Genomic DNA, 22,005 nt, shown 5'->3' on the forward strand with positions numbered 1-22,005 from the left:
TATGTATTATAGAGAGTGTGGCTGAGAAATTAGCTTTCGAGCACTGCCGTTGACTGGTAAAGGGCGGATCTGCGGGGGAGCGGAGCGAAAGGAGGCTGATAACTAGGAGTGGGTAGAGGGATCAGATAAAAAGTCACGGATCAGATATGTTGCTGACATTCGTCACTATTAACGGGTTTCGAGGTCGGATGAATGTAGAGGCACTATTCTAAGAGCGGACTTGGGCTTGCAGCGATTGGAAGGAGGCTTAAGTCAGGTATGGGAAGGATGTATATTGCCTGGTAAAAATAGTGTCAACATGGAATCCAGCGTCAAATTTAGATAGATTGTGAACAGAAGAGCAAAGTCGCTTGCAACTCGCTCGGGGTTAAACACGGGCTCCAGGGCAATGGGCTCCAGAATCGACGTAGAAGAGAAAAAGAATCGAGGGAACGTGTTCTCTGGAGATATGAGGTTACGATAGAGATGGAGGTTGTGGAGGGGGTGGGGACAGAGGGGTTCAAGGAACGGGGCCCGGAGTGGAGAGGAGGAGGAGGAGGAGGAGGGGAGGGGAGGCGGTGATCTGCTGCTATGACCGCCTCCTGTCCTGTCGTCACTCACTAGATAAACATGCCAATAGCCAAGAGGAGGGGAATCGACAAGTACAACAAGGGATAATAATCCCAAGGGCGATGATGGTGATGAGAGAGGACCGACTGCCCCAGGGATAGAGTTGAGGATGGGAGGAAGAAGCAGAGAATGAAAGAAGGGCGGGCCCTGAAACTGAGGAGGAGTGTGTGCCTGTTTCCTGTTTGCCTTGCCTGGTGCTTGCTGCCTCTGCCTTTGCCTTTGCCTTTGCCTTTGCCTTGCTCTGGTCGGTCTGGTATGGTATGGGTCTGGGTCTTGGGTCTGGGTCTTGGGTCTGGGTCAGCCCACGGCCGCACAGTTGTTGGCGCTGGTACTCAGAGTGGTTTGGTTGAGTGGTGAGTTGGTTGCTTGGAAGTACATGTATAAATAAGTATATTTTAGTATTTATTGTTATTTATTGTTGGACCTGGTTTGTTGTCTGTCCCTTTCAACGGTTGAGCCCCTGCAAAGAAACGGCCCCCAAATAATAATAACCACGACTAGTTAAATATACAACTACCAGGGAAAAATCATGCCACCCGTGAAGGGAATCAAATGAAGGAGGAGAAACTAATACAGAATATTTCTTTTTTCCTCCTTTCTAATTATCGATATTATCCTCCAACATTCAATTATTCTGCTTTACTCACACCTTCAACTCTCCCCGATCTAGCTACGTGTCGTGTTGCTTCAGCTGAAGTAAATAGCCTCGCGCCGTGCGTGTGGTGGAGCGTTGAACCTACCCACCTAATTCACAAAGGGCGAGAGAGAGAGAGGACAAGGGGAAAAGAAGGGGAACGCGCAAGGAATCAAAAAATCAAGGAGCCAAAAAGTGGAGAGGCAGAATTACTTTGTTTTGCCTTGTGTGCTCAGTGGTTCTGATATGGCTGTTCGCCAACTGGCAACCGACATTGGACAGTCCTTGGGCTGGAGCTGCAGCTTGGGCGGATAATTACCGGGGGCCAGAAAAAGGTTTTCACAATCCATTTACAGACTACGGAGTACATCATCCCACTCTTTTCGCTGAGGCTCAACTTCTGGTCATGCTGTGGGAATTGAGAATAAAAGACCCTGGGCAATCAATACCTTGGATAATAATGGTTGCACACTTACCTCAGCGAGAACTTACTTGCAAGATGCCAGCCGGATAGTTACAGTACCTCCAGCTATGCCGCCCACAGGTCGCGATGAGCTATCCGTTACAGTGTGAGAACAACAACAACCAACACGAAAAAAGAGAAAAGAAAAAGAAAAAACCAAAAGGAAAAGGAAAAACCGGAACTTCTAGCCTCACTATAACCTCACCAACCGCCGACCGGGCGCCTGGACCCTTAATCAAAGAGCTAACATACAAAGTTTAATATACGCAGCGTATAAACCCGCCGCCTCCAAGACTCCGACAGGGAACAAGTGGGAGACAACAATGGTGGCTGGGCCGGGATCAAAAATTTATAAATTGGTAAAAAGCCCGCATTCATCGCCATCCCTGACACTCCGTGCAGCAATGGACATATCCAACGAACCAGTCAACGCCAGGAGCCTGCGACCTCCTCGGGGAGCCGGCGCGTGTCTCGTGATGCTTGCTGAGTCCCTGAGTCCTGACGGGGAGCTCGCTGAAGCGCTCGTTGGCGTTCAGCCCTAGCCCTCTCCATGTCTTTTTTTTTTTTTTTTTTTTTTTTTTTTTCGCGTTCTCTTTTGATCCGTTTCCCACTCGCCCCGCTCTTGGACCGCGGTAGAGGCATTATTGTGATTGACCGGTCAACCTCAGCCTCATATGACACCGGTAGGTAGCTGAACGATATGAATGGCGCAAGGAGTGCAACTCTCCGCCAATTGCCTGGGTACTGCACTTACGTACCACGGTGTAGTACCTAGATCGAGGAGATGCCGTTGTCCTTGAATTGTGTATCACGAGTTACATTATGTGTGTTTTCAATGTTACGACTATTATTTGGAATGGGATGGGTAGAATGCGAGGGCTGAAAACGAAGCCGCTTCCCGTGTCCAAGAGCATGATTCATGATAACCTACCCTACCTATCCCACGGATATTAGCTAGCAGTGTGCTTTTCTTCTTCGTTTCTCTAAAACCCACCTTTCTCCATGACCCACACCACACACTCCGCCCTCGAGGTCCAACGTCCACCCCAAGCCGTGTATCTGGGACAAGAGCGGCGACCATACTCTAGGAGAAACAACCCCTAACCATGGACGTTCGGATACAGAACTAATTCCCTTCCATGGCTGTTCCGTTATTACTAGCTGCGTAGGTGCAACTCTACGACAGCCCGAGTCTTCATCCCATTCCTAAACAACCTTCTGCCGGGGGGGGGGGGAACTTTAGGCACTGGAAGACCCGTGGCGGTCACAAAGTAACTACAGTACATACATTACGTACGATCGCACTAATACTTGCATACTCCTCGCTTTACTATGCGTACAACTGGCTATACTCCGTCCAAAGGACCAACTTGCGATAAGTTATGGAAGTTGAATAAATAATAGGGTACCTACCTACTGTATGTATTTGTAAACGATAGCTGTCCCCTTTTGTGCTCCTCGGGTGTAACCTTTTTCTTTTTCTTTTTCTTCTTTTTCCCCCTCAGTTTTTCTGTTTCTAGCCGTTTGTAGATTACGAATTTGGGTTAACTCTGTGCTGTGTAGGTGAAAAATGTAAAATCTGAATGGGATGCTGTGTTTTTTCAATTCTCGGGAGGAGAGGGGGGGGGGGGTTTGTTCTGTCCCTGTCTGAAAATCATTCTTCTCTGATACGAAACAGTACCTCTGTTGACTGATGTTCATGCCATGCTGTGTTTTTGTAACTGATGGAGAAAAAGAGAGGCCGGGGAGGGGATATATTGAGATGTCACATCACCTGCACCTGGAAGCCACTCTCTTCCCAACTTCCCATTATCATCTTGTTGTGACACAAAAACTGCCTTAGATCATGGCAGGGGAGCTTCAGGGTTGAGTTAGAGGTGTGATCACTTGTTGTTCTATATCCGCATGAGGGTCAGGAGTTGTGGAGCTGGTTGGAACTCAGCAGGGCAGGGACCTAGATTTATATAGAGGAAATATAGGGGAAAAGAGAGAAAGAAAAGGAAAGAAAGAAAGAAAGAAAGAGAAAAACCACCAACCGAGAAAAAATGAGGAGTATATATTTATTAACTGAAGAAAGGAAAAAAGGGTGCAGTGGTGAACTGACTGGCATCGCTATTATTATTATTTAATAAGTAGTGCTGTGTGTTAACGCTGTATGTTGGCCCTCGGGATGAATCGGAGGAAATCTACCAGGCAGCAATGGCAAACTCAGGCAGCAAAACCCCAATCCACGGCCCGAGCACAAGGTATCTAGGGAAAGTAACTCCTCGGAGGGCACTTACTCGGACATACAAAAGGCTCCCTTTGACTCATAAAGCTCTCGTTAAATCTTCCTCTTTTTTTTTCTTGTCACCCATTAGGCCTTACATACTCGTTGTCTTGGAAGTCTTGGATTTCTTGGAATGGTTCCGCTTCCCGCTCCGATTCCCGCCATTTGGCGCCCGTGGCCCTGGCCTTGGCGTCAACACCACTCGGCTGTCTTCCATCCCGGCTGACTAATAGGCGAACGGGCGTCGACAAAAGCCGCGCTCCTGGCCAATTACATGCCGCCAGAATCAAATCGCTCGCCCAATGAAGGGCTTTGACGGGCTTGAGGGATTTCTCTAAGGGCTGGGCCTCGCGGTCCCGTGACCTAAGTTTTTTTTTTTCGGATGTTGACGACATTGAAGGCGGGATTGGATTGGGGCTTGGTTGGGCGTGCTTACGAACGGGTTTGATATCGTTTTCTGTTCCAGACATCAGGATATTGTCTCCTTTCCCCGGTGAAGAAACCAACCGATCGGATGAGGCCACTGGTTGCTACGTGTGCTTTTGCGGCCAATCAATCCTTCGGCAATCGGGGGTTGGTTGGCCTTCCGTTTCATTTGCTATGAAGAGCCGATGGCTGAGAACTTTTGCCGTAGAGCAAAATGAGTATGCACTTCAGCTGCGTGGCTAACAATGTTATGACGGAGCTTACATAGAGAGCAATCATACGTTTCGTTGGATGGATTAGCTGGCAGGGATTAAACTTTCCATGACGGGAGCTTGAGAGCTACGTACCTAGGTACGGAGTCAAGATATCCACTCTGTCGTCAATCATTTTCTTTTTCATCTAACCTATGCTTTCGCACTCGGTTCTTTGCTCCACCTGGGTCAAGCGGGAGGAAATGGCATATGTATATAGGGCGGCCAATTCTCTCCTGTTCGGTCCATGTTTAATCTGGAAATGTATCATCCAACTAAGAATATACTTCAATAATATCATTCATTCCTTTCCCTACCACGCGTTAGACAAGAACCTCCTCCTCCCTTTCGTCCATTCTCCGTCTTGCTACCTCGATACCCATTTGCATCTAATCGCCTCAACCCGATATCCCAACCTCAAACACCTTCCTTATCAAAGTCCCACCAGATAAACCTAACACGACCAACATGACCGTCATCAGCGGCCGCACCATAACCCACATCGACGAGGCCTCCCTCGCAAACCTCAAATCCCGCCTCAGCTATGTCAAGGGCTTCCTCCACTTCACAGAGAAAGACGGCGCCTTCATCCAAGCCGCCAAGGAGATCATCGCCCCCGCCGTCCCCGCCGTCCTAGACGCAGTCTACACCCGCCTCCTCTCCTTCGACATCACCGCCAAGTCCTTCGTGCCCCGGCAGCCAGAGCAGGACACCAACGAACCAGCCGCGGCCGGCAGCGTCGCAGAGCTCGCGCTCGACCACCCAAACATCGTCCACCGCAAGGACTTCCTCAAAAACTACCTCGTCCGCCTCGTCAGCAACAAGGACTGGTCCGACGAGAGCTCGTGCTGGGGTTACCTGGATAAAGTCGGCATCATGCACACGGGTCAGGCGGGCTTCAGGCATCGGGAGAAGCGGCCCAAGCTGCGCGTGGAGGTTATGCATATGTCGCTGCTGCTGGCGTTTGTGGAGGAGATGGTGCTGCAGGCTATTCTGGGCGCTGAGGGGGTGGATTTGCAGACGAAGACGGGGATGATTACGGCGTTTAATAAGTTGTTGTGGATTCAGAATGATCTATTCCAGAGACATTACGTTGCTAAAAAGCCGGAGTAGATTGGGGACATTTGGGATTCATGGTGTTTTTTTTCTTTTCTGGTTAATTCCCCCCTTTTTGCTTCCTCTTCATTTGTTCTCCCCTTGGTACGTATTCCAGATAGATGGGTATAAAAGTACGGGATACGGGATAACGAGGATTCTGCTTCCTGCTGGCGTAAGATGGGGGAAAAAACGAAAGGGGAATGAATAAAAGATACAGGACACAGGGGATGCGGGATACAAAAACGTTCCCGGCTCCCAAATAGCGCATATATACATAATATACATATATACACAACTTGGATTAGATGATAGAAACGGCCCCACTCTATAGAGCTTACGAATATGAAGTCGGTTCATTTTTATTGCTTTCCTGTCAATGCTTCCTTGGCTATATTTATGTACATGTACGTAAATATGGGGTAGTGAGGATGGAGGGCTAATGAGTGAGGTAGCTAGCTACATTGACTCAATTCACCTATGTACCGACCGAGAAAAGGAATTCATAAATAGGATACATTCCTTCATCCACATGGATATATCGCGGATTTTTAAGAGGGTAGAGAGAACTTTAAAAAATCACAGGTCGTGTGTTAGATGGTTCCTATTATAGAAAGCGGCGATGGGATTAGCAAGGACCGAACATCTAGTTACGGGGGAAAACACACAAGCATCCATCCCACAAGGGCCTCTTTCACCCTTCAGCCCTATTCAATGGGCTGTGGCCAAAAAAAAAAAAAAAAAAAAAAAAAAAAAAACCCAGCACAAAGGAAGGGTCATTGTCCACACAAAATAACAACACTCCAGACATTGCCAATTAGCTTAGGTGCATGTCTATCAACAGCAAGCAACATGACCCGTGCGTAGGTCTGGATGGCAGCCCGTATGTGCTGGGGTTATTACTACGGAAGCCCTTTGGTAGTTGGTATGTGAACAAAGGACTCGGGCGGATGATGAGTATGTTTGTATCTTCTCTATCTCACCCGCCTGGTGTTCAGAGACAGAGTTATTGCTTTCCATCCAATATTTCGTTGCGGGGGTGGTTGACAGTGCAGTCAGGAGATGGAGAGAAAGAGGTATTCCACAATTTTCTTCACGCCCGCGCCAGGATGCTATACGGAACGGGAGAAATCATCAATTGTCCTTAAAATAAATTGTTTCTCAAATAGAGGAAGGGGGTTTAACTCTCCTTTGTGCCAGCCCGTTGGCGCTGTCCGCAGGATTAAGGCGAAAAGGTCTGGCCGTGTGTGTTGTGTGTGTGTATGTGCATGGAGGAGGAATGAATATATGCGCGTAGCTGACATGTTAAAATGACAGTACAGATAATGGGAAGGAATTATTCGTAGTTTTTCGGCGTGTGAGGGGGGTCCGACATTCTCGGATTTATTTTGACGGCTTGCTTGGGATCCTTGGTTTTTATCAGTGGAGAGCGCATCTTTCAGGAGTCGTCACTAGAATATGGGGGCAGTAGTAGTATTTGGATATTTGGAGTCAGCGTTCAATACCCAGGACACTCAACGGTCCAATGAAAATTGCAAGCCAAAGAAGGAAAAATTCTTGCGGCCACACTCATTGTACAGGACGATTTTCTCACAAATGTACATATGTAGTGGGAAGCAATATGCATTAGACGCATGGCATTTTCATTTCCCATTTGTCTATTATTGAAAAAAGAAAGAGAAAAAAAAAAAAAAAAAATTCCCGCAAGAGCGAATGAAACAGAAGGATCAAAGAAAAATCCCTTAATTTTTGTCAACGTAAGTCCCTGGGCCCAAGAAACAATTTATTGGAGTCAGTCCGAAAACGGCAGAGCAAGATGGACGCCAGCAGCATTCGTTCAGCTTCGATGTTCGAGACTGAAAGCAAATGGAAGAAGGATAGAGAGAAAGCAAGAAACACTACTAAAAGGATCCCATTTCAGTAAGGAAAAACCGAATATGTTTCAAAAGTCTGAAAAGATATCAATGCGATGCGAGCTGGGTAACTAATGGATGGCCGCAGGGCACGAGAGCAAAACCGCGCTGGCTGTCATTGGCACACCTTCATGCGCCAAATGCACCGACCGTACATGGTTGACGATGTTGTCTGAATATTTGACGTTGGGTGCTTCGAAGAAATGCCTGACCTTTCAGTTCCTGGCTGAATCATGGAGTCATAGCCCTTCTTAATGCCTGAGAAAGCTACTCACTCTGCGATATTAGCGGTCGGTTTGCAAGAGGTCTTTGGCATGTTGGTGAATTGGCAAAACAAGAGACAAAGGGCGATCTATCAGCAATTGTCGCAGACAGTATCATTGACCGCTTGAAGAAGAAGGGAAGAAAAGGAAGGGGTTTTTTGTTTTCAATAATCATCATATCTCCCAAGTGGGTAGTTATCTATCTCAAATCCAAATCATCGGCTCGGAGATGAATGAAACATGTTGAAACTTTTGAGCCGTCCTGGCAGCCAATCTCAAGCAAGCATTCCCACAGTGGCGAGATGGATGATAGATAAGCAAAAAGCCCCACATATTGAGCAGGAGAAGTTCATGAAAAAGGGGAGAGTGGATATAAATAAGAGTGGGTGGGGGTAGCTCAACTCCCAGAAAGCTTGAAGAAAAAAGGGGGCCCTGGAGGATGGGGAAAGCAGCCAGCCGGTGGTGGACAAAATCCCCCGAAAAAGAACCAACGTGACAAATACGCCAGGCGGTTAATTCAAATCAATTTTTTTTGTCCTTCAAGCCAACCATGACATGAGAAAGAAAGAATTTGCGCGAAAAGTGGCCCGAATTTATTCTGCTGATTCAATGGAGGGGAGCCAATCACGAAGGGATACCGAGTCAAGATCTTTGACTGCCGGATAAAGTGCAAGCGTTTCTGAAGAGGTAACTTAACTAGCGTTTTCGTTTTGGATGATGGCAACAAACTTTTGCGCCGGCTCGTTTCACTGTGGGCAATCGGCATCCATTATTGTCTGGGGAAAGGGAGGGAGGTCATTGCAGAAAGGACAAGAATTGAAGAATGAAATCGTGTTAGTGACACGGGATGGAAGAATGGATTCATAATCGTTTGCTCTTTCTTCTCATACGGAATACGGAGTACGGAGTACACAATGATGGATGGCCTTGAACTTTGACAATAATAATGCTGTGTATCCAGGATCTAGACTCAGCAGTATCAAATGCATCATTGCAATTGCATGGCAAGGCAAGGTTGAAGAGGAAAAGGGGACCAAGCTTCCAAGTTCGTCTTGCCGTGCCGTCGGATCACAGTTAGTTAGGCTGGCTTCTTCGACACGGGGAAGCTTCTAATATTAAATGGAAACCATTCCATCTACTCCGTACATCATTCAGGTCTCGACCAGCGGTTGAAGATGCAGCCGTGCGTGTGGCAAATATGCAATGTATATGTTTATTTATAGGTGTAATGTCGCATAGATGCAATATTATGCACCACACTATTAGTACGATCTGTCCTTGAGAACGCAAGGAGCAGCGGCAGCAGCAGCAGCAGCGAACGAGACATACTCTATCATACGCTGCGAACAGATGTATGGATTGATAGATGCGCTCCCATGTTCTTTGATGATGGAGAGAAGAATGTAGCCATGTATCAACCAATACCTCTGCGTAATATATTACATAGAAACAGCACAAGGGAGAAGGGGGAAAAAAGGAATATTTTCAGACATTCCATAATCAGGCCAATAATAATTTCCTCTCCGCGGTCCACTGTCAGTCTGTCACGGTCTGCCAGCCATCATTCTAGCCCTATTTTAAGAAGGAAGAGGCGTGATTGGATATTTTCTGCTCGCGGCAAGGAGGTGCGGGAGAGAGTGGTAAATTACTGTGGCGTTCCTGGGGAAGAAATAAAGTCCAAGAGATGGGGAGCTGGGAGCGAGCGGTAGGTAGAGCTTGAGCTCTCTTCTTAAAACAAACGTTACAGGACAAAATATCTATCAATGATAGAATAATATAATTGTTGGAGGATATAATAATAATGGGAATGAGGTCCTGACAATCAATAATGAAAAGCACAGCTGATTTGTGCATGCAGAGATATCAATATATCTCCAATTGATTGATTCATTGCGCTGGATTGGATTGGATAGGGGCACGGCAGGCGGTTTTTTGCTGGTCTTGAGCCGGCTGTATTGTGGTATGGTATTGTATTGTATTGTATGGTATGGGCTGTACGTACGGATTGGGATAGTTTTAGCCCAGATCCAGTCCAGCAACAACAAGCCCCCTGTCACCGTCTCGGCGTCGTTCGTCGTCGTCGTCGTCGTCTCGTTTGCAAACAATGCGCGCGTTCTTTTAGTTCCGAGCAGCGCAGACGTCGGACTGGGGGAACAGAGATTGATGGGCCACAAAGGCTCCACAAAGGGCCATGTTTAGTAGACAGATGATGACTGGCTGGAGCGAGATATTCTGATGTTCGCGGTTCAGCCACTGTTTCTGTCGTCGGGCATGATTGGCCTATTATTACAGAGGACTTCCCACAACGTGAAAACTCTCCACGCCAGGAGACGAGAGACGAGAGACAGGTGGAAGAAAAAAAAGCATCCGGCATCCTCTCATCTCTGATCCACCAATTAGCCTGAATAAGGCCACAAGATCGCGCTTCGAGGTGGTTGTTCGATGAAGCCAATCTTTGCTTACAGCGCTCTTGAGCAAAATAACCCTTGGGGACTGACTACCTACTCTACTGGGGGAAACATGGGCTTCGGTCGCTTCCGTCTGGACGACGTGATGACGCCTCGCCAGGAACCTGAGCAATAATACATACCAGTGGCGTGCCGCGTTGGTACCTGCAGAAGCGTAAGAACAGTAAAATAATCCTTCGGCGCTCAAGGCCCCGCTTGACAGTGGCATCTAGAGCCGTGGCTATATCCAACCAGGAACCGCAGAAGGCGATAAGTCCAGAGAGCCAACTAAATGAGCTGTGGGGCAGAAATGAAGGTCAGAAACAGAGTGGATCAACCAAGCACTGTCACCACGACGGACTGACTGGCTGAGAAGGCAGGGATCACGATACAGGAGGCCGCCCACCGGAGTAGTGTGGGCGCTGGAACTGGAGGGCGACGAGAGCGGGCTCTCCAAATAGACCAAAGCCACGCAACAACAGGCGAGATGCCAACACTGTGATGACCGCCAGACCAAATGAGGCCAGATGGGGGGGGGGGGTCAAAGGCAGAACAGCCGTCCAGTCAAGTGTCAAGCAGCACCGCGAGGTTGCATGGCCCGCTCAAAATTAGGGCTATCCCAACGGCCCACAAGATCGACTGTTTGCTGGCAGCGTGCCCCTTATCCCGCTTGTTTCTCTGTGCTGGCCAGGCTAGACAGGCTAGCAGCGCCTGGACAGTTGGGGCCAGCTCGCAGGCCCAGGCAATGTCTCGCTCAATCTCTCCCCTTTCCGGACTGGAGCGCAGCGATGATCTGCCAGGTTAATCTCCCACGTCCTACAAAAGTTGACGGCCGCCCACGTTGTTGTCCTTTTTTTCTCTTCTTCCTTTCCTTCTTCTTCTTCTTCTTCTTCTCTGTCATACTCAAGTCAATCTTCTTGCACCCTTCCTTGACGTGTCTCGATCTTTCGACTTCGGTCGCCCACGCTCTTTTTAATTTTTCCAACAACAGCTTACATTTACATTCTTTCTCCCTCCAAATAATTTTCACGACCTTTTAACTCGTGCAATTATTAATTAATTCCACATCACCGTCAACATGCGTTTCACAGCTGCTTCCGTCGCCCTCTTCGCTGGCACCGCTCTTGCCATCCCCGGCTACCAGAATGGCTATCCGGTCGATCCTCAGCCCAGCACTGTCTACTCCACCAAGGATGTGACCATCACCAGCTGCCCACCAGGTGGCTACGACTGCCCAGGCACCGTTCACCCTGAGCCAACTGGTGGCTACCCAGTTCCTTCGGATGTTGACCCCGAACCCACTGGATACCCATCTGAGACTCCTGTCTACCCAACCGGTGTAGATCCCACTGGCGGCGAGTCCAGCGTCTATCCCACTGAGCCCGAGCCAACTGGGTACCCATCTGAGACCCCAAGCGCCTCTCCAACTGATGAGCCCCCGACTGGCTATCCCACCGATGGCGAATCGAGCGTTTACCCAACTGGCGAGCCAACTGACGTCTATCCCACTGACGGCGAGTCCAGCGTCTACCCAACCGGTCCTCAGCCAACCACCTCCACCATCACCTACACCACCTGCATCCCAACGGTGACCTCTTCCATCACTGTCATCTACCCAACTGAGCCTGCCCCAACTGAGCCCGTCCCCACCTACCCAAGTGGCTCTGACGGCCTTCCTCACCCAACCGGCGGCTACCCAACGTAAGTGCATTGATCCCAAGTAGTTTATGTTAAAATTCAATTGATTCTAACAGCTTTTCTAGCAACCCAACTCCTCCCCCTTATGATGAGGGTGCTGCCAGCTCCGTTGGCGTCAACTTCGCCGTCGCCGGTATTGCTGCCGTCGCCGCTCTCTTCCTTGCATAGATTTTCTTTCAATGATGATACCCACGATCCGCTCTAGTTTCTTTGGCTAGTTTGCAGGCCTCTCGGCATGGACCCCTAGTGGGCTCTCTAGGAGGTTGTTGTGGCTAACGTGGAGAAGCTAGAGCTCTGTTCTGGGCTTTTTGTTTTTTAATTTTCACACTTGGGGTAATCAAATGGCAGAAAGTTCATCGTTAATATTTTTCTCTCTCTTAGTCGTTTCCCTTAGCTGCAAAAGCGAGTCTTTTCCTTTTAACTTCATGTGCTATATATCTATTCGCCATTTGCTTCATGATGACCGACACGAACGCAACATTTTGGGGCATGGGGTTCGGTTTTCAAACAGCAAGCCGGAGCTTTTGTTTTCTGCCCTCAAATATATATCTAGTATATGAAAGAGTGGGAAACAAGAATTCTTGGGAAGCATATAATAATTCTCTGGCTACTCTTTATTTGATGGTATATTTTCAGCACCTTTTTGAGACTTTCGGTTTCTGCTCCCCTTTTCTGTTTTCGTTCTCTTGATTTGGGACCTGTTCACGAACCAAACTGAATACCATCGCATCGATTTTTTCCTTTTCACGTTTCTTTCCTCAAATCTTGTCCAATCCTCCAGGAGAGAAACTCTGTCGATACAAATTTTTGTAGCCAGCCTATTTTTGTCCTTTAATCTTGTTATATGCCACATCCCGGGAAGGAATCCTTGGGCTAGAGGGGGAAAAGAGAGAAAACCAATAACGTGAGCTTTTCTTGCCGAATTTTGCGTGTTCCCATTTCACCTTTTTCCTTGATGTTTTTTTATTTATTTCTTTTTCTTTCATATTTATACCCGAGATCCCATATTTCCGCGTTGATCCGTCGCCGTCTTTGCTCGTGTCCAATCAAATTTCCTTAATTATATATCGCTCTTGTCTTTGTTCATTATTTCTCAACCATGCGTGTACATGTACATGTACATCCCTCCATTCCTCCGGAAAAGGCCAGTCGTAATATCTAATAAGTTGCTGTTGATCTCTCATCGACATCAATCGTAAATACCCTGTCTCCCGCGATGAAACAAAACATCCCCCCCCCTGGATCAAATTTTCCCCTCAACCTCATCCATGTCAACTTAGCCAATGGGATCGCCAGTGACGGTTTTCTCCACTGGTGTTCCGATGTTACCCAATACTGGCACCTCAATTTGCCATACTATGTAGTGCCAGCTTGCTCTCTACTGTCTGTCGCTTTACCTCGGAAAGAAATGGGCGGAGTATGTAGAAACGAGAGAAGTTACATGGCTTTTTGATCTTGATTTTATTTTATTTATTATTTATCTATTTATTTATTCGACATGGGAAAATACCTCAATTTTACTCTGTTTCTGTTCAATTAGCTATTAATTTTTCTTTTTCTTTTCTTTTTTTTCTTTTTTTTTTTCTTTTTTTTTTTTTTTTTTTTTTTTCTTTCTTCTGACCGACCGTAAGACCCAACCCGTATATTCTCTACTCCGTCCGTATCCTTTCCATTGATATCCATGTCCTTGATTACTATTTACTTGCAGCAAGAACATACTAGAAAGTAAGCACTTAAACATCATCAGCTACAGCGTATGTAACTAGTTTGAGCAAGCAAACCTAACCACCATTACCCTGGAAGAAGTTGATCAAAACCGAATTTCTTCTGCACCAGCACATGTCTCATTTTTGGATGATAGATTTAGTCACAGTGAAGTGGACATGTATGTCATATTCCACCTGCAGCTTTTAACGATTGTCATTGTTAAATGTCAGAACTTTGCTTACATTCAGTCATTCCTCTCTGATATGGTTCCATACAACCACTGGTTGGTAGTGAAGAGGAAGATCCATGTATTGTAGAATCGTCAATAGACTAAGAAGAGTGAGTATATTAGTAGAGTGAGCATCACTATATGCCTAATTCTATCTGAGATCTGAGATCTGAGATCTGAGAGCTACTCCGGATCAAATTTCATGTCGTACATAAGGTCTGCAATGGTCTAGATAGATGGCTCAAGTTCTTCACTGGCTAGTTAGTAGTCTTCATTGTTTAATTTTATTGTATGTATATGTATGTATGTATGTATATGTGGTCAGAAAGAAGGCCCCCATACATATACATACTGAGTTATATGCTGTGGTTTGCATGGTCATTCCAACCTGCCAGAGAATCCCTGAAAGGCCTGTCTTTTAAACAAAGGAGATGAAGAGTGAGCGGAGCAACAAAGATGAAAGAGATCAATCGAACAGGTTAAAAAGAGCAACAAAAATCGGCATCCATTTTCAGCTTATTTGAAGCAGGGAGGCAAAACGCTGCCAGCACGCCCAAACCATGGTAATGATAAGCTCTCCGAAAACATTTAATGCCCAGCTGAGACCACGACGGCCAGCGGGTGATATTACCATCTGCGGATAGGGGAAGAGGGTTGAAAGCCTAAAGATTTCGCGCGGGGATTTCGACTTTGTGAGCTGATTGCCGGTGATTGGGTCCTAGACGGGGCCTAATTTTGGTAGTCGATGTCAGCGGGAGCGGGTTAAATATAGGCTTGTGATAGTCCAGCGGGGATCCTTGTTCCGCTCCCTATCATATGTAGTTATGGCTGACCACTTTGCCGCTGGGCTTCTTTTCAAGACAGAGAAGAAGCTACGCCGGCGCCGGTCTATTCCCTATATCAACTTTGCTTAATTGAGGGAATATTGACGGGTAATAGGAAGAAGTTGACATACGTATGGTTTGGCCCCCTAACTACCAGAAAAAGAAAAGACTAATGGTGATTGGGCTCTTTTGTCCCTGTCCTACCGGAGAAGAAGAAGAAGACGCCTCGAACATACCAGCTCGGACCTGCATATCTATCTGTGAACCGGGACGGATGAAAGCAGACCTGCGCGAGATTTTCTGCGTCAAAACAAGAAATAACACCACTGAAACCAGAATGATAATGCTTAGTTGAAGCCGCCGGATATGATGACCCTATTGCGCTCTGCTTTCGCAACGGTTTCGGGAGATATTTTACGCTGGAATCATAATAAGCAGCCCCATTCTGCGCTTACTATGCGTACTGTGGTGCTTCCCTAGCCTCTTCTCTCACCATCCAGATCCCACATTGTTTGCTGACAACTGTTTGCAGAATCGATCTATTTTTGTTGCTGCGGCTGTTGACTGCCATGCCGCTATTGCCCATCTGATCCTTTAATCATGACACCAACGATTCAGGAGACGTTATTATTTCCTGCGATGTGAGGTTGTCCTTGGCCCTTTATGACTGGAACGTTGGACAATCCGCCAGAAACGGTTGTTTTCCGGAACACAAACCCACATTCCCCTTTTTTTTGCTCCTCCTGTCCCTGTGTCTGGCTGTCAATCTTCTTCAGAACCATCGTATTCATCTCACTAGGGGAATAACGTCGACCGTATCCGTTATTTGGCTGCGAGATCAACTCCCGTTTTCCCCGCTTGCTTTTTGAAGTTGAGGGGATCATGGCGAAGCAGCGAAACACAGCCATGACAGCGGCAAGTGGAATTAGCGGAGCGAGCCTCAATGCTATGATCGCAACGCCTCCCGAGCTAAATAGTTCCTTACTCATGGGGGCTTTTCAAAATAATAAAAATTATGCTAGCATGGATGATCTTTTGTGCTTTCTGTGGATTTTCTATTGGGGCAAAGGCGGGCCAGGCAGGGTCCTTGGGCATCATCGTCCGCGATTCGTCCCCGCCTGTCTTTATAAGTCAATCGCTCCCACCCCTGAGGGATATCATTATCGGCTGCTATTATGATATGATGGATCTTGCACTTCTCTCCAACATATCTTGATATAGACTGACACTTGCGACACACATTCATCTTGCTCTCTCCTTGCTGGCTTCGGATACTTCGCTTTATCTTTCACCTTCGCACCTTTCATATATACACACAATCCGTACATCTATCTACCTAACGTTAAGATGGCTACATCACTCGATCAAAGACTACCGTTCACATACGACCTAGGTAACCAGTATCAAAATATAAGAGGCAGTTCGCAACCTCCAAGCCGACATACCAACATGGCGAACGTACCAAGGATAGAGTTATATTCACCACAGGAATCCGTACCTCGGTGCTATGCAACGGTTTCACCATCCGCAATCAGACAACCGCTCGATGCTCCTGTCTCCATCTTCTCATCCGACTATGAGAAAACGATCAAGAAATCCAAATCAGACACCGGCATGCGGAAAAGCTTCTGGTCGAAGCTGAAGAGAAACAAGAGTGGAAATCATCGCCATTCCGACATGCTCACAGCTTACACCAGATCGGATCCCCGACAGGCTAGGGCGAGCGGAAAACTCATCTGGTCAAGCGAGCATCATATATGGATGTTCCCGGATCCCGACACCAGCGGCGACGAGCAGCACAGTGTCCCATGGCAGTTGTGGCCGACTCGGGAGAATGGACGCAGACCTAGATCTACCATGACGACCCGACTCGCGAACGACAGTGACGAACTCCTCTTTGCGCAAATACCTGGCCATTACACCCTCAGCCCATACGACTCTGTCAACAACGACGACCTTCTTCCAACTTATACGGCCGGCAGAAACTTTGGTGATGTGGCTACCCGAACGGGAACAGAAAGCCAGTGGACACTCGTGGCGACGAGGGTCAGTGGATCTGCTTCGGTGCACTGAATGCTATTAAAGAAAAAAAGAGTGATATCTCAATATATGCTTCGGCTTTTTTCTCCCTTCCTCAAGTGAAAAGTTTCAATCTTATATCTATCGCTGGAGCCCGGTTCAAGGATTCTTTTCCAACTTTTTCTTCTGCCCTTTGATGAGTACCTATCTCCTTTCTCGATGACGAGCTATGACCCTTGCTATATCGGACTCGATGTCTTTCGTTGATTGGGCTTTGGCAAGGTCGTCAGTTGCAGTTGCTGGGCTAGATTGCGCATTTATTACCATCGTTATATTTCCAAATTTCCACGCCTACTTTTTGGACTATGAAGAATGGCCATTGGCATGGATTCCTAAATCGTTATTGCATCTGGAATCTGTTGAGCCTCCCTCTCATTTTAATCCGTTTAGATACCCATACACATTTCTGTTCCTATCCCGTTCAATAATATACATTAGTTTTGGTTGCATAGATACTGGTGGGCATGGCGTTTTGACTTTTTTGATATGGATTTTACAATTCTTTTAGCTCCATTTTCAGTAAATGCTAGATTTATTTTTATTTCATTATCTTATAGAAATCATTATATTTCTTCTCATCATCTTGCTCTCATCACTTTCTTCTCCACTCCCTCCCTTAAATTTACAGTTTACCCATCGATTGACAGGGCAGTGCGTTGCAGCCAAGCGCGTGTTAATCGGATAGGTGTGGGGAGAACTTTTGCCCCTCTTCGTATTGCTGCTAGAGCGAACACGGGCAGAAAAATGTACCCTTCTGGTCCCTAGGGCAGTGAGAACACGAACTTGCAATTGGAACACCAAGCTTTCATTGGCTAACATAAGAGCGATCTGAGCTAGGCGCGGGAAACTTTAGGTACATACGTTACAATCTACAGATCGTACCCTGCCGAAGGCAAAGCTCAAGCCCCAAGGTACATGTATGTATGTAAAATCCTTCCTTGGACCAAAAGCTCAACAACCTCCTTTCCACGGAGCCATCATCCGTAGTTAACGCTGGCGCATGGGTTTGTTGTCGTTCTCATTAATTTTCTTTGGGCTTGGCAGCATGATCATGCTTGAACACGAGCTTCCACAACTGCACAATTTGCGCCAAGCAAGCCAATATGGTTTTTAACAAAATAAATTCTCCGCCCGGAAAACTCCTGTTCGCCCGATCTCGCTTCTTCTCATGTCTCTTTCAGATGGTTTCAAACCACGGAGACCCGCTCGAAGCTCATACTGTACCCACGCGGCGAAGCATCGATCCAGTTCCCGGAGATTTCGTAGATGGACATTTCCTCGTATATAATTTCTCTGGAAGCAGCTAGAAGAGATTGGACAGAGTGATCTTGTTTCGAGAGCTGGGTTGCATGAGATGTTCGCACTGGGATGCGTACAGCGCAGCGAGAAAAATCAGAACTAGTTTCTGTCCTTGCACTTGTACGCGGGAATTCATTGGTTGAAATACACACTGGCAACTGACACACGACCAGCATAACTATCAATGATTCTAGCAATTGGTCAAAATTTCACAGGGGTCGTGACAAGATAGATAATGAGGACGCCTTCGGTTGCAATCCGTGCTGCTTCTGGTCACATACACCGTTTCAGTCCTCAATGCAGAACGCGGGGAAGAGTTCAAGTCGGGCACTGCGGTGCGGCGTGCAAACGAGAATTAGGGAGCAAGCAAACAGCGGTGGATTGAGAATATCCTGGCATTCTAATTCATTTTTACGAGCACATGAGCAGACCAGCGCTTTTCCTTGAAATCCTTTTCCAAAATTGGAAATGTGCAGATGTGACCAGTCCAACTGCTTTGCAGAAGCGAACAATTCCATGACAGTATGCCGAAGTCGTAGACGAGTCTCGGCAAATCGCCATCCCATTTTTCATCTTTATGAATAACTTAAACAGAGGGCGCTGCATTGGAAGAAACGTTGCGTATTTGTTGAACATATAACATATGGAGTGGCTGGAGCTGGAGGGCGTTTCAGGTCTCTTTTGGGCTGTAAGCGTGTGAAGGGGCTTGCTTTATCATGTCACTGGAGAGGAAAGTCGATAAAAAGCGACTGGAGAAGTTGAATCACCGGATTTCGTCGTCTCTGAGCTCTAAGCGTATGTTTCGTCGACTTGATCGCCGCCATGATTGTCATCGGGGGCTTGTTGGAGCAGAGATCGAACTGATCAGCGTACTCCGTACTGCTTCCTCGATGATCCCCGCCAGCTACCCGTGATGATCAGTTCTCCACATCCATTCTGCAAAAAAATCCCTCTTTTCCGAAGCTCCCAGCGCCCATCGCAGGCTTGGTTTGTTTCATCCGGATCTCCTGCAAAGCCATCCATTACCCCTTTCAATACGAAAGAGATTGACGCTGAGCCCTCCAGCGTGAACTGTTGACTTAGTAAAACCAAATATCGTATGGAGTGGACCGTCCCTCGTACATGACACATCACTTTCAGGTCCATGTTGCGACCATCGAAAGTCAGGTTCGGGTCAACGTCCAATGGCTCGTAAGTTCTCCCATACCGGCAATGTGCGAGATGATGGCGCCATCGACAAAACAGCAGCTCACGAGTCACATCTTCTCGTGAAATCACACAGATGCTATCATGAAGCTGTGATTTTGATAAAACACGTCAGCCCAGCCCAGTTCCAGGTGCAGGCCGAGAACCTTAGCCGATGTTGGGATTCTTGGCTTGTTGTGGCAGGGTGGCTGGCTATGCCACTGCGTCCAAATCCTTGTTGGCCATATTTTCCGCAGCACCGGGCAGCGGGATTTAGTAATGACAAAATCGTGAAGTGAAGCATTGAATCATCATGGCTGGGTGAGTTTTTCTCTCTTATTTTGTGGAAGGTGTAAAGCTTGTGTGATTGAAAGGTTGCTAGCTTGTGGAAAGTTATATGGTGGAAGGATTAGTAAGCCAGATCACGTGACCTGACACCCCCACTCACCAGAGTAACTATACACGATGCTATATACAAAATTCACCTTTAAATCAAGTACAGGTACAAAAAATGACTGGAAAATGTGAAGTAATGAAAAACCAGTCATGATATATATCATTTTTTATCCCTTTATTTCTCTATCTTCTTTATATTCTCTTTTCAACATGTATATTTCAACATTTCAAGTGATTTAGTAAGCTCATTCACTGTGTTCTCAGCAGATAAAATATATCAGATAGATATCTCATTCTTACAGATAAGATTCTGAAGAATGTGAAAATAGATCTCTATATACTTTAAGCAGTGTGAAATTGCTTCAGAAGAGAATAGCTCTATAACAGACTTATTATTGATATGAATTGTATAAGTCAGATCATTAACTGTGATGAAAATGAGATGATCATTGACATTCAGATTGTTAAGATGAGATGAGATAAATTCAGTGTCTTCTAGAAGCTCTCAGAGACAGATAAGCTTATATACAGTCTTGAAGAATGCAATATATTCAGTCTCTGTTAATAACTTAAAGATCTCTGTTTATCAGCAGCTCTATCATGCAATGAGATCATCTGTTATATAGATAATATAACTGATGATTGAACAGAATTCTGAATTTCTATCAGCTCAATCAGTATCTGTATATACTACAGATTCAATTTCAGCATCTCTGTGATAGATTATACTCTCATTGATTGAACTCTGTAGATATCAGAGTATACACTTGTATACAGCTCAGTTCTTTGATATAGACTGAGAGCTGAATTGTTCAAGAAATTCTGTGACAAAGCTCATATCAGAATATGTATTGAATGATAGATATTGCAGAGATCTGATACTGAATTAATAGAACTATAGAATAAATTCTGCTGTATATGCAATTGATTTCTTATTATTATTTATGAAATCAATATTCTTCTTTATAGAAGTGAATATAGAATAACAGTCATTTATTAAGAATTTCTTCAGAAGATTTCTTATAAAGAGAGATTGAGATAATATTAATAAAGTTGAATCTCTATCAATCTTTATTTTTAGATAACAGTTGAAATTCTCTATATTCTTGATCTTATAATTAGCAGCAATTTCAGCTTTGACTCAGTTCAGATCTTTAATTTTCAGACTGTAGAGACAGATATTATTCATATAGATAATTATATAGATCTGTCTTTCATTATAAATAAATAGTTTAGTATTATAGAAACTGATATAGAAGTCTGAGTATAATAGCATCTTTTACAGCTTCTCATATTATAAGAGTACTGCTTACTTAAGACTGTAGAGTCTCTGTATTAACTCATATATAAGATCATCACAGTCTTCACAGAATTCTGTGAGTTAATTCATATATATCTGTTCATCAGTAGATAGTTAAGTATTTAAAAAAGCAGTCACTATATTAATCTACAGAATATATCATCTTCAGAATGCTGAGATTATCATAGAAGCTTATGAGATAAATGTAGAGATAATAGATACAAAGATTCTTGAGTAATTGACTCTCTTCTATTGAAGATTTCTACAGACAACTCAGCAGGTCTTATAGCAGATAATATCACTTATATTATTGAACTTTTTATCAAATACTCATTGACTGCAGAGAACACTTATTTATAATATTCTCTCAATCAGTTATCAGATCTCTATCTGTTTCAAACAGTTGATCTCTTTAACACAGATCTTGTAATAATACTTTCATTCTATGAAAGCTTTAACATGTGTGAGGTTTTTCAGAATTGAAAGTGCAGTGATCTCAGAATCAGTGAGTAGATCTTCAAGACTGTTTCTTACTGAAGATTTTCTCACTGTTAATTCTCTCACTATAGTGATATTTCTTATAGATGTCAGAGAATCATCAGATTCAACTGTGAGTTCTGAGAAGTTCAGTGTATTCTGTACTAAAAAAATAGATATTCTTATGAAGATTTCATAGTCAATTCATCAATTATTAGTGAGTATAAGAAATAATAAACACTCAGGTTGAATTTCCTTATCAATAAACAGATTATTAATTAATGAATCAGAAATCACTGCAGTCTCTTGACAGACTACAGTGAGTAGATCTGATATTACTGAAGAAATCACTGCAGTTACTGTAAGAATAAGTGCTCGCGGCGATTATTCAGGTGTTTGCAGCTTGGCGTGATATGTACTGTTAACTACTAGAAGTGTTCA

At 45.4% G+C, this 22,005-nt stretch overlaps 5 protein-coding genes across 5 annotated transcripts; 3 read left to right on the top strand and 2 right to left on the bottom strand.

Moving 5' to 3' along the window:
* Positions 1–2,285: 2,285 nt before the first annotated feature.
* BDBG_05033 (uncharacterized protein) lies at positions 2,286–4,758 on the bottom strand. The gene has a single exon (XM_031721954.1). It carries the CDS (start codon positions 4,443–4,445, stop codon positions 4,056–4,058), a length of 390 nt encoding a protein of 129 aa, XP_031578479.1. The 5' UTR covers positions 4,446–4,758; the 3' UTR covers positions 2,286–4,055.
* On the top strand, positions 2,307–7,290 carry BDBG_05034 (uncharacterized protein). The gene is made up of 2 exons (XM_031721955.1): positions 2,307–3,124; positions 3,270–7,290. The coding sequence occupies exon 2, from the start codon at positions 5,121–5,123 to the stop codon at positions 5,763–5,765; it is 645 nt and encodes a 214-aa protein (XP_031578480.1). The 5' UTR covers positions 2,307–3,124; positions 3,270–5,120; the 3' UTR covers positions 5,766–7,290.
* A 2,684-nt stretch (positions 7,291–9,974) lies between these two features.
* BDBG_05035 (uncharacterized protein) lies at positions 9,975–14,065 on the top strand. Its single transcript, XM_002625125.2, has 2 exons — positions 9,975–12,071; positions 12,134–14,065. The coding sequence occupies exons 1-2, from the start codon at positions 11,449–11,451 to the stop codon at positions 12,234–12,236; spliced, it is 726 nt and encodes a 241-aa protein (XP_002625171.1). The 5' UTR covers positions 9,975–11,448; the 3' UTR covers positions 12,237–14,065.
* A 1,377-nt stretch (positions 14,066–15,442) lies between these two features.
* On the bottom strand, positions 15,443–15,817 carry BDBG_05036 (uncharacterized protein; the record flags this gene model as incomplete). The annotated part of the gene is made up of 1 exon (XM_031721956.1): positions 15,443–15,817. The coding sequence occupies one exon, from the start codon at positions 15,815–15,817 to the stop codon at positions 15,443–15,445; it is 375 nt and encodes a 124-aa protein (XP_031578481.1).
* Positions 15,818–19,390: 3,573 nt separating this feature from the next.
* BDBG_05038 (uncharacterized protein) lies at positions 19,391–19,690 on the top strand (the record flags this gene model as incomplete). Its single annotated transcript, XM_031721957.1, has 1 exon — positions 19,391–19,690. The coding sequence occupies one exon, from the start codon at positions 19,391–19,393 to the stop codon at positions 19,688–19,690; it is 300 nt and encodes a 99-aa protein (XP_031578482.1).
* Between the last annotated feature and the right edge of the window lie 2,315 nt (positions 19,691–22,005).

This window comes from Blastomyces gilchristii (genome assembly GCF_000003855.2).
Source record: "Blastomyces gilchristii SLH14081 genomic scaffold supercont1.8, whole genome shotgun sequence".
NCBI classification, from domain to species: Eukaryota; Fungi; Ascomycota; class Eurotiomycetes; order Onygenales; family Ajellomycetaceae; genus Blastomyces; species Blastomyces gilchristii.